At 42.1% G+C, this 12866-nt stretch overlaps 1 protein-coding gene across 7 annotated transcripts in view; it reads right to left on the reverse strand.

The window, feature by feature from the left end:
* Positions 1 to 12866, reverse strand: part of tcf12 (transcription factor 12) — an 81749-nt gene that overhangs the window by 26476 nt on the left and 42407 nt on the right. For 6 of the 7 annotated variants that reach the window (XM_060858854.1, XM_060858861.1, XM_060858853.1 and 3 more), the window contains 3 exons: positions 7885 to 7946; positions 3444 to 3570; positions 2759 to 2811 (listed from right to left, as the gene is read on the reverse strand). In XM_060858854.1, the coding sequence (XP_060714837.1) occupies positions 2759 to 2811; positions 3444 to 3570; positions 7885 to 7946 (242 nt within the window). Of the gene's footprint in view, positions 1 to 453; positions 644 to 2758; positions 2812 to 3443; positions 3571 to 7884; positions 7947 to 12866 lie in introns of those variants that run through there. The other variant, XM_060858859.1, reaches the window with a different exon arrangement.

Here is a 12866-nt window from a genome sequence, read left to right on the forward strand (position 1 = left end):
AACTGAACACGCCATTCGGAAAACCATAAGCTTTAAGAACGAGTGGATTTACTGCTATAACAGCCTTCACTCTTCTGTGCAGCCTTTCCAATAGATATTGTACTGTTCCAGGTCTGAGGAAAAACTGTCATCAGTGCATGCTATTTAATAGGTAAATCATTCTACTGTCACTGATCACAGCCTGGCCACTGTGTGTAGGGCATCATTTATATTCATTCTACAAGCACTTGCCCTAATAGCTTGGGCTTGAAATCTGATCTTCCTTGTACCACGTCATCAACTTTTAAGAACTTACTTTATCATCCGACATCAAATCCTTTAGTATCTGTACACAACTGAACAAAGAAAAAAATTCATGCAAAATGACAAAACCTTGTTCTTGCTCTTAGATTATTTTTTTTTTTTTTTACCATTTATTCACAGTTATTCACACCTTTTCACAGTTATTCACACCTTTTTATGATGGTCATGTGTATAACTTCATGTTGTTGCCATGGCGACACCACCAAGTCCCTGACCTGGTGTTTTGCTGAATGAGAACTGTCACCGGCACATTAGCTGTAGGAAAGGGATACTCGAATATTTGCACTTGCAGACATCATGATATGTAAAGACTTTATACACTGCAAGACATACTAACCCAAAAACAAAAACTATGTGTTATTCAAGTATATTTTACACCATCACTCGATAAATTATCAACGTAATCTTCATATCCTATCTCTAAATACGTTTCTACAAATTAAAATTTCGGGGCAGTGTAAAATAAAATAAAAAAAAATAAAAAAAAGGTGGGGGTGTGGTGGGGATATGGCTTGTGTACCCTCTTCATCCTGGAAAAAAAAGCCCTGTACACAAAATGAACATGACTATAAACATTTGTAAATTCTTAATTCGCTTCTTCAGCCTCTTCCTCGAACTTGCATCTTAAAACTGCCTCAGCACTCGAGTACAATGTGGATGTTCCCATAAATATTTACATTCATTAAAAAAAAACTTTTAACTCCAGCCCTAACAAAATGTGGACGAGGCTAAAATGTAAATAGTTATGGTATTTTTAGGTGAGTTAGGAAGAGGTAGCATAGGTGTTGAGGGAAAGAAATAAATAAGAGTGTGTTCCCTGTGGAGGGATTAATGATGGGACGCATTGTGTTCATTTTGTTTATCAAGCAGCTATTCAGGCCTCTAGTGGGGCCCTGGTGCTTACACAAGCAAAAGCTTTCTCAGGCATCTGCAGCTGCATTCCCGCCATACAGGTACCCTGCAGACTGCGCTCTCACACTCATGCACACACACACTCACACACAGCTGCCCCGGCAACGCAGCATGGCTCTGCAGGTGTGCGTGCTCGCCAGTGCCTTCAAACAGCCAGATTCCTTATGCATCAGAGGATGCTTCAAGCCCATGCTGCTCACACACCACTGTCCTCGACTGACACACCGATTCTCCCTAGAACACCTTCGCACACGACTCAGTATGCAGCCTGGCCTCCAACTAACTCCCACGTCCGTCCCTCATGCACACTTGAGAAAGTGAGAATACGGTACGCCTTGGTGTCTTATCGCTGTTAAGGACTGAGGTACAGAGTGCTGCTGTATTTTATCCTCTGCATTGTCACTGCTTTGCCCCGTTCCGTATTGGGCGTCTTTGAGTTATGAGTCACACAAGTGCACCTGCGCCCATGTGTTAAGCACTGACAAATAAAAGCCTAACGTCCATTTACACAACAAAGAGACGTATCCCGCAAGGCAACCAATCTCTCGTCCCCCTCCTGCTTTCCTCTCTTATTCACACTACTTGCATTAAGCCAGAAAGTGCTGCATGTTCTCCCATAATACCCTGTATGCACTCTCTCTGTTCAACGCAAACTGGTATTCAAACACAAATTTTGCAGATGGAATAAAACACAGAAATCCTCCACAACGCCTCCTTTATGTCCCATGCTTGACTTTTTTAACGGCTGGAGCAATGGTGCGGCACGCATTTATCGAAAGACACCAAAAGCAAATCCCATCACCATGTCACCCTTATCAAAGAGCATCTTTTGTTCTAGAAGGGAAAAAATCCCTCTGTAAAAGCACTGAGAAAACTAACAAAACCAATTGCTGCTACTAGCGCCTTAATGGAGGCTTTCACCACGCGCCGGGCTTCCTCACAATCAGCAGCTGACTGTGTGATTGATGCATATTAATGAGGCGGGCGGCGCAGGCGGAGGCAAGCTGAGCTCCGCACTTCCTCTGCATCCTAATGGCTGCTGCTCTGCTGTGGGATTATCGCCCATGGAAACTTTGCCCAATTCGCTGCTATTAATCTCTGCCTGTCCTCCTGTTCAGGCAACATAATGACTAATTAAACATCAAAAGAGCAGCAGTGGGGATGGGCCATGACAGCTCACAGCCCTGAGACTGACTCCCGTGAGACCCAGAGACAGAGGAGGCCTCTGAGTTGCATGGCAGAACCACCAATCAATCAGCCATCCTACACACACCTCGCTCCTGCAGCCACACTCAGTAAAACAGGCCTGATTAGCAAAACAGTGGCAGCCCTCACGCAGCGCGCACACACAAACACACACACACACACAGAACACTCAGTGCTTTCACCGTGGTGAAGGATGACTTTGAAGAGACAAAAACAAAGTGCATCTGAGAGCTGAGACATCAACAGCTTTTATTAAGTATGTCTGTGCATCTCTGTGTGTGAGTGTGTGTATGTGTATGTTTATAAAAGCAGACTGAGAAAATGAAGCTCCACTCACAGACGATGGCAGGCCAGGGGGAACCTTGCGTACTTTCTTTGATTGTATAGGATCTGAGGGGAGATAAAACACCGTTAAGAACAACAGCTGAAAAAACACTTTGTAAAAGACACAACAAAGCTGAATATTTGTATAATATTTCAGTGATATCACTAGATTAAAAGCATATGAAGCATCAAGCCTTAGTAAACAGTGTTGTTTTCATGTTGCATTAAAAGGGGCATTTTTAGAGCCCTTGGCTACCGGAAAGTTTCCTTATACCACCAGCTACCACCTGTCACCTACCACCACACCTCGACTCTACCTTAGGAGTCATGATAGTATACCTTAGGAGTCTTTTAAGGAAACGAATCAGAGCAAAGTAGTACTGGCCTGGCAGGGAAAGAAATGAAAACCAAAGCCACAAATGCAGAAACTATTCATTTCTTCAGGGCACTGTATCATGCCTGACCCTGAGCTCTGACACCAACTTCCAAAGATGGGATATACGAAGAAAGAATTTCACTGCTCTGTAATGTATATGTGACAATAATAAAGGCTTCATCATTGCACAGCAAGGAATTTTTTCCAAACTATCCTGCAAATGACATTTTAAAACCTTACAAACTGCCTGTTACCGCCTTTCTCACCGACATCACAAGTACACAACAAACCAAGGTGCTAAGACAAGGAGGCAGGTACAAACCCAGAGGAGCGGAGTCCTGGAGAGAGCGTCTTCGTGGATTAGAGCCGGTGAATGAGTAAAAAGGAGCTGGTGACTTTCCGGCTGTGGTTACAGGGCTGGCCAACCCCATGTCTGACCTCAAAGTGGACTGCAGGGAAACAAAACATTGGGGCATTTAAAAGAGAAAGGCAAACAATCCCTTAGATTCTATTAAAATATAAATAAATAAAAAAACATCCCAGAGGAAAAACCTCATTAGTCCTACAACGAAACAATAATAATTTCTTTTTCCCCGATTAAAAAAGTAAAAAAAAAAAAAAATAAATAAAAGTGTGACTTTCAGTTTTTCTTTCCTCCATCTATTTTCAATTCCCTTTGGAACACTCTAATTGATGTGGCCATGTCAGCAGACTCCGTTAAGTCCAAGGAGAAATCGATCTAATCAGTCTGACCTAGCGACTGCCTTTGCCCCAGCCTTCAGTGAACCGTTATCGATCAGGTGTGATCAGGACCCTGGGGCTCATCCTCACACAACCGGGGACATGAGACCAGGAGAGAGGGGAAGATGAAAGAACAAGAGAGGAGATGATGTGAGGGAGTCAGGCGCTGTAGGTGTGAGGATGTGTGTTTGTGTGGGTTAGGAGTCTCAGAAGCACACACGGGTTTAATTCAACAAAGCGGCTGTTAGAGAACCCTCACATCTGACAGACAGAGCCATTAACCCACAGCCTGAAAGCTAATTATGCGAGAGAGAGAGAGAGAGAGAGAGAGAGAGAGAGAGAGAGAGAGAGAGAGAGAGACGGTACAGTAGCTCTAACCCAGAGTCTGATAAACAGGAGATTAGTGTACACTCCTTCTTTGGTCTTCCTCAAGCGTGCCACATCTTAAAGTGATATCCACTTGAGCAATCTGCCCTCAGCAAACTGGGTTAAGAGGACAATTACATCCATGGCCCAATCAGCTTAATGGTTTGGAAGGTTTAAGAATAAGGAATGAGGAGAGACACTGAACATCAAAGCACAACTATAATGCTCTCACAACACAACATGAAATAAAAATGGAAATCAATCTGTATTGTTAAACAAAAAAAAAAGAAAGAAAATTCAGATTACAGATGTAATGTACTGTATGTCCAGCTATTTGAAATCACCTTTTCAATAACTTGTAAGTTACAAGGTGACAAATCGATTTCTAACACATGAATACTGTTTCTGCTTTTGTTCTAGGAATGATTGTGTTCTTTCCCAAAACTGAAAAAGTATTATCTTCTAACAAAATTTAATACCATTCACACGTATTTAGCTACTAATTTCATATCAAAGTCATATAGAAGTCGCAATCAAATGCCACAGGGGCCACAGTGCAGGATTGCTGTGCCAGTGCCCAAGAATAGCCAGATTCCTGATTTTAGCAGATTAAATTGAAGGCCATCAAGTCGTGTGAGACTCAGGGCCGCCTCTCCTTAACTGCGGGAGAAATAAGGGGGGGAAGAGACTCTCTAAAGTGACAAGCTGTCACAGAGCCTGGCATACTGACATTGACATGGTACAACACACTGACTAGTGCTGCCTTTGTTCAATGATATTAAATCCTCAAAGCAATATTAGCAGTTTGTCATTTTGGCCATAAGACAGGCAAAAGACTGCTGCTTTATGATGAAAGAGCGGTAGAGGACTAATCAAAGAAAAGAATGGAGTCTGGAGATGTGAAGATTCCTTACAGAGAATTACCTTTGATTTAGAGTGAAAAACACTGGCCTAAGACCAAATAAACTTAAAATTAGAAATTACTAAAAGCTAGGCATCCATTATAGCAACATATTTTGAGCAAAAAAAGAAATCACCCTCGAGTCATTAAAAAGTAATGCTATAGAGTCAGTCTCTCATCAGAATTAGCGAGCAAGTAAATATATGTAATCTGAAAATTCAGCCAGCTTCTCTACAGTTCTCCACCCCTGTGAATGATCACCTTCGTCTGTGAAATGTCAGGCAGATTTGTGTGGATAATGGCAGTCATCTGCCAACTGCAACCTGCAGCATTAATCAGTCTAATCCTCCTCACGGGAGAGCGGCCCAACGCTTACCTTCAGAGTCGACAACCCGACTACAGCAACCGCATCCCCGCTAACACTCCCACTCAATCAGGTGCACTTCTGTTCACATGGCATGTTATTGTTTTTTTAGATCGAGGTTTTAACTCAGTGCAGCGCAAAACAATACAACTGTCATACAACTGTCCCCCGTAATGCCGTAACTCAGAAACGTGTAAAGGACAGAGCCGATAATCAGAAGGAAAATAATAGTGTTCAACCTCTGCTCTGTCATCGTGAGTGCACACCTGCTGCAGCGTTCAGCTGGAAGTCGTACAGATTATGTCAATTATCTCTGCAGTTTTAAACTTAAATAAATATTTTAGACCGATGGACGGACAAAGCTGATCAACGTGAAACGTAATATTTTACTGGCTATATATTAACTTATATGCCATTAACATGGAAATCTATGAAGGAAAACCTGGTTAGAGGTACAACCTGCAAATACTGTTCTTCCGGGAGAAATACGGGGGGCTCAGCTGGCTCCGACCGTCTGAATATGTGACTCATTATACGCAAAGTGATCTAGATCATGCTGAAATGATGCAATAACATCTTGCTGAGTGAAGCACAGAGCCTGTGCATGATGACAAACCACAAACAATTGGCTGGTTAGTTTTAGGATATATATATGTAAAGAAAAAACAAAAACTGTAAATGATTGGCCCTCTGTCAAACAGTTGAGCGTCTGCTGTTGCCTTTAAGTCATTACTATTTGGCAACTCTTTATAAACATGCTTCCCAGAACCATCTATTTCTCTTATAATCCTTACACCTGAACTTTAACCTGAATTTACAACACATGATGTTGAGGACTTATTGATAATCTCACAGGATTTTTCATGATCAGTATAGCAGTTCTGAAGCCCTACATTCTTCCCACATTCTCTCAGGAACCAAACAGCTTTTTTGGCCTTCCTGTTTTTCTTCAGCGACTAGACAAACTGTGTGTGCGCCAAGCTCTGATCTGTGCAGCTGCAGGCCAGCATAAATTCCCTAGTTCCCACACCAAAATGTCTGAACTGGCATTCCCTTTCAAAAAGCTCTTTTATGAATGGAGCAACAGCTCTGGAGAGCCCGCAGTGTTTTCACTCGCTCTGACTAGCGCCATTCACTCGCCTGTAACCACATGCTGCATGGCTAGCATTTAAAAGCATGCGTGTGTGGCTCGTTTAGTTATTAGCATAGACTGGGTGAAGGTTGGGTAAGGGTCATTAGGTTTGAAGCAAGCTCCACAGGTTAGCTTTATCCAAGTGCAGAAACAATGCTGATAGGCGGCATAGAGAACAGCACATGTTTAAGTATTCAGGGTAAAAAAAAACAAACAACAATATCCATAAACCAAGAGAAGTGGCACTATGATAGCAAATAAAGACTAAGATCAGAAATGAAGACAGCCTGAGCAAGCAAGAAAAGAGGAGAGAGAGAGAGAGAAAGAGAGCGAGACAGAGAGAGACAGGCAGAGAGAGACAGACAGAGAGAGACAGAGAGAGAGAGAGAGAGAGAGAGAGAGAAAGAGAGAGAGAGAGAGAGAGAAAGAGAGAGAGAGCAGCTCGCTCATACAATCCTGTCTTTGTTTAGAACATCTGTGTGCTTGTGAGCCTAGAACTGGCCCGGGCTCAGTGACCCTGCATTAATGGAGGTGCTGAAAGTCATATTCCTGCTCACCAGCGAATGCAGCAACACTCATCCTTCTCTTTCTCCTATTCTTTCTCCCTCTGACCTGTTTACACACCCTGTAATCACTTACTCTCACACAGGCTGCTCCTTCTCATGTCCAGCCCACTATAGTCCTGCTGGGGAAAACACTCTGCCACCTACCTCCAGCTGTATAAGCGCCTGTACTGCTGAGGTGCCGGTACCTAAACTTTAAATCCATCATATCACAAAACTGGCCATAAAACCTGAAAGAACAAAGGCAACACAGGCACGGACAAGAACCCTGTACTTTCACATGAAAAGGCTAAATGACCGATACTGGCGATACTGGCGATTTCAATTCAGTGAAACTCTATAGACGAATGGTTACATGTGCCGCATTGTGGGGTTTTGAACATTGTTTTGTGCTGCTTAAGTAAAACTAGTAACTGCAGTAATGACATGCATGTATTAGAAATAGTGTATCATATTCAGGATAAATATGCTGGAGTTGTTGAGAAATGTGTGATAAATGATACCGTGAGCTGTTAACTGTGATGAGGGACAGAACAAGGTTATCTGTGGGATATCCAGTGAGAATTCAACAGACACACACACAAAAAAAGCTAAGACTAATCATGTGGTGATATTTTCTGCACCAATGATTTAGACACAGTAAACAGGATACAAGACAACAGATAAACACGATCAATTTGAGAATGAAGCTTTTACCTGACATCCAGAGACACCTGGCTCTCTGCCATAAGCAGGAAATGGAGGCCTTTCAGATTTACCTGAGAAGAAAGAGAGAGACGGCAGACTTTACATAAAATGTAGATTACAGTAATGTAATCAGCATTGTGTCCCAGAAAACTACAGATAATCAAGTGTATATACACACAGAAACTACATCATCATTGGAAGAACTGTCACTTTTTGAAACAGTCAACATGGACGTTGTGTTACAGAAAAACTTCCCTTAAAAACAAACAAACAAACAAACAAAAAAGTTTATTTTCTAATACTGAAGGACAGATTTATTCCAGGGCTTCTTGCATGACAGGTTTTTTTTTCCTCATATCAAACACATTATTCTTCTGTTCAGGTGTGACTACGCCTAAAGCAGTGCAAAAAAAAAAAAAACTCAACAATTTGATCCGTCAAACCGATATGGTGAAGGAAATACAGAGAACTAGCGACATGCATTAGGAAACGGAGTATATAAGCTCTCTGTTCCACAGCCCAACACAGCTCAAGCTCTCTGTATAGCTACCAAACTCAATGAGCTCATCCTACGGTTCCATACAGGACACTACATTGGGTGTAGTATTGTGTGTATGGACGATGTACGTAGAGAGCAGAGAGTTATTTGGGATTCCAGTTAAACTTTGCAGTAAGGACATCTGGGTTGATCTGATATTCTGCTATTGTCCGTTCACCTCAAGGTTTGACTTGTTGTGCATCTCTAGATGCTCTTCTGCTCATAAAAGTTGAAAAAAAAAAAGGCTCCTGTCAGCCAGATCGGCCATTCTCTAACATCTGTCCTCAGCAAGGTATTTCCAGTCACAGACTACCACTCACTCGAAACACTAAACTCAGCTGATCTGGCACCAAAAACCATGTCATGTCAAAGTCACTGATGTGATCCTGAACTGAAGCTTTGACCTATGTCTGAATGATATTTTACACTGTGTTACTGCCACATGATTGGCTGGTTGGGTAACTGAGCACGTGTACAGGTGTCCCTATTCATGGCTTGTGAGAATGTCTCCTCCGATCTTGTGGAAATTGCTGCTCAGGGGTATACGGACACAGGACAAACAGGCGTGGCCATAGGGACTGGACACAGTGGACAACATTTCTACGATTGTATACTTTATTAGATGGAAAAAAAAAATCGTTGTACATCTAGAAATCCACGTTTCCTCATTGATGACCGTCTTCACCTAAACCATCACATTAACACGCATCCGGAATGGAAAGCAGCAGACATTAGACTTCCCCCAGTGTCACTCGGCTGGAAACAGGAATGCTACCTAGCAGTTGAAAGACCAATTAAAAAAAAAAAAAAAAAAAAAAAAAAAAAAATACAGAACACATGATTCATGCACTTCAACAAATCTAAATTCAGCAGTTTTACTCAGAAAATCATAAACAAGAGACTCATCCTGCAAATAAAATGATAAACAACTTTACCAAAGTCGTATATTATACTTGTCAGACATTTTTAAACATTAGTAAAGCAAACACAGCACTGAAGGTACATTCTGTTTACTCCAGAGAAAAGGTAAATATTTTTAAAAGATTTAAAAACAACACATGGTGAGAGGTATTTGGTATTATTTCGTCTTTCTAAACGCACGCACACACACGTCTGAGGTGGAAGCTGGGGCAAGCTGGTGTGGCTGTGCTGGGATCAGGTGTATTCCACCACGCGAAGGTGCTAGCGTCTTCAGAGACACACAGGCAATCAGGTACCGCGGTTTAACTGAAACCTGCTTCCCTTGTGGTGTCAAACTGTTCTCATTGGATGCAATGCAATATTTTTGGGTTAGCACTTTTTCCTGCATGGGAAGACTGAGCTTAGTTGTGGCTAAACTACAGGAGCGAAACACACAAGCCGCCTCACGTGAGCGCAAAACATCTGTTTAGAGAGACTGCAAAGGTTGCAAAGCCTTTCTTTCCCTGACTTCCTGAGCTGCTACACAGCACGGTTTTTGCTGCTGCGCTTGTGTCACTGACATGTATGCAGACGATCTGCAGATGCACTTAGGTCCAGCGCTGAAATATTCAGTTGCAGCATGTGTTTTGTCACACACACGCTGTACACGCTGAATAATTTATAAGGCCATGTTGTTGTTTCAAATCCTGAGTGGGGCAGCCAGTCATAAAAAAACATCCGCTTACTGTAGCCCTCCACACAGCACACCCACACGCACGCCGCTGCCCTCCACGCACCATAAGGCAGCTATGCGTTAGAAACTGCCAAGGGACTTTAACTTTGTCAGTTCCCACAGGAACTGAACGATAAACATGCGTTTAACTGTTTATCATACCAGCATGCATGGTCACACAGAGCTAACTGCAAAGGCACCTCCCAAAGGGTTACTTCTCTCTGCTACACACAAACAGACATGGGGCAAATAGTTGTAACTTACTGCCCTTATATCACTATTCAATGTATAACATATATATCCTTTATAAACTGTTTAAATTTCAGGAAAAAAATAAGTGATGATTCATATTGATTTTATTAACTTTATTAGAAAAGTGGCAACGAATAACCTACAGTCCATAAAAGTCACATACAAAGCAGTGTAATGTGCCTGTAATATATCAGAGAGAGAATAAACAGCTTAGATATGCAAAATAGACTAACAAAACAGTGCACTTGTGCTTTGCATGGTGCTAAATTTGTAGTCCTGATAATCTAATGCTCCACTTTCAGAATATCAGGAGTAGGAGAGTTTGAGGACAATCGCCTACTCGCACAGCAGATTAACATAAAAAAATAAATAAATAAATAAATAAAAAATAATTAATGTATGAGACACAGTGTCTGTCTGCCTTGCCACATTCTCTAGGGCTTTTATACATGACACACAATACACAAAATGTTATTTTCCTTTTTGCGCCACATTATGTCTGCCTTATGGCATGACATACAGTATTAAATAAAAAAATTTACAAAAGTTCTATGATAGGGTTTTATATCTACAGCCATGACAGTCGGCGGGAAGCCAAATAATCGTTGCATTAAAACTGTGGGAGTTTTGATGAGAAAAAGTGGCTCCAAAAAAATTTGTGGAGGAAGAAAAAAAATCCACAGGGGCTTGAACAATCCAAAAAGAGAGAAAGAGAGAGAGAGAGAGAGAGAGAAAGAAAGAGAGAAAGAAAGAGAGAGCCAGAAAGAGTGAAAGAGGGACAGAGAGACAGAGAGGGGATGGAAAATTATTGAGGGTGTGTTCTAAACACGGAATGTTCTCAAAGTTGAAAGTGTCCAAGGACAAAAGGAGAGAAGCAATGAGGAGAGAAAAAAAGACAAAAAAAGTGTCCTGGAATGCTAAAAATCAACAATGTAAGTCTCTGCTATAGCAATTTGTTTAAGTGTTACTGGCGAGTGTTTGTGCCAAGCAGGCTGCTGGCTGCACCGCTGATGTTTGAGGAAGCAGTGCCAGCTAGCGCAGCTGTGAGCCCCCCCTTCGCTCTCTCTCTCTCTCCTAAACACACACACACGACTGAGAGAGTGAGATAGATGGATAATCTAGCCCGATTCTAGCCTGAAAGGAAAACGCAGAGCTAATGGGGAGTGCACGCTCTCAGATGAACTTCAGGATGTGAGTGTAGAGGTCACTGATTAGCCACGTCCTCGTGAGCCTCCAATCTTAGGGCTTTTATCATCCTGATCACATCCTCTTTCCTGCTGCTGGAGTGCTGACAGGCCGACTGATCAATACTGCGCTCGCCCTGCTTGCCGCTCTCCACCCTGCCGTCCCCCTCAGCATCCTGAGCTGCTGATGCAGGCTTGTGGCTAAATCATACTGCACTGGGAATGTTTCATTATTCACCCAGTCATGTCTGAGGTTTGCGCCACCTTGACCTACGCCTGGTTTCAGAGATCTATACAGATCTGAAGATGTCGAGTCATTTTGTAGAACAGAAACTCTCATAGCAGTTCAGCTATTCAAATCACACACTTACAGGAAAATGTGCTTGTTCTGATGTGTTACTGTATATATAGTAACAGCTCAAATCATAGCGGTATGGTGGGTGAGCTACACAATCTGTAAAAAAGACTAATGAGAAACAGATGCTTTTATTATTTAACAAAGTAATCACTGATCTGATGAAGCCTTCTGTAAGGAGACGCTTAGATAATGCTAATGGACTTGTCGACACTTTCTAACAGTTAGTAATGTTTTAGGACAAAGGAGTTTGTGCAGGGAAGAGCAACCACTTGTGGGCAACTATTAGCTCTTATATATTTAAGAGGGCAGGCAGCTCTCGTTTCTCTGCGTTACACTGCACTGTGATGAGCATTAACAGCCGTTTAAAAAGCTTTGCTCGGCTTCATGACAGCCTTCCTTCTCTTCTGATTCCACTTCCAGGTGGTTGATATGTTTAACAATATAATACAATCTCAGGTAAAGGAGAACAACAGGAAACAACAAAAGCATAAAAAGGCATCCAGTCATAAGCCTTCTTAGCCTTGAGACTTGCCCTGGTCTAAGCAGAGCTTTATGTTGATTACGTTTTCCTAAAAGTCGACGCTATCAAGAGCAGATCTCAAACTGCACTGCTATCAGCTGAGCTGAGCGACAAGACACATGGCAGATGAAGCAATAGCCTTTTACTGCGATGTGCTGAGATGCTTGTCAATGACAGAATCTTTTTCTCTAGCTCTCTTGGGGGGAAAACACAGAGCATTTCAGCATAATGAAGTGTAAGAGTCTTCATCACTGTAAGCCTGTACAGTAAGCTGGTAACGGAGGCATCCAGGTGTGATGTTGAGGCACGACTACATGTACACATGCACCATGAGCTTACATCAAACCCCAACAGTCAAGCTTTCAAATCAAATCAGTCCTGAAGACACGTTTTGACTGTCACGAACTGATCTACTGATAAAAACGGACTAAGCAGAGCTGAGCCAAAAAGAAATAATACGTATAATTTTACTGTGTGTATATATGAAACCGATATTCGTGCTTTGA

Source organism: Tachysurus vachellii, chromosome 23 (genome assembly GCF_030014155.1).
Source record: "Tachysurus vachellii isolate PV-2020 chromosome 23, HZAU_Pvac_v1, whole genome shotgun sequence".
Lineage (NCBI taxonomy): Eukaryota > Metazoa > Chordata > Actinopteri > Siluriformes > Bagridae > Tachysurus > Tachysurus vachellii.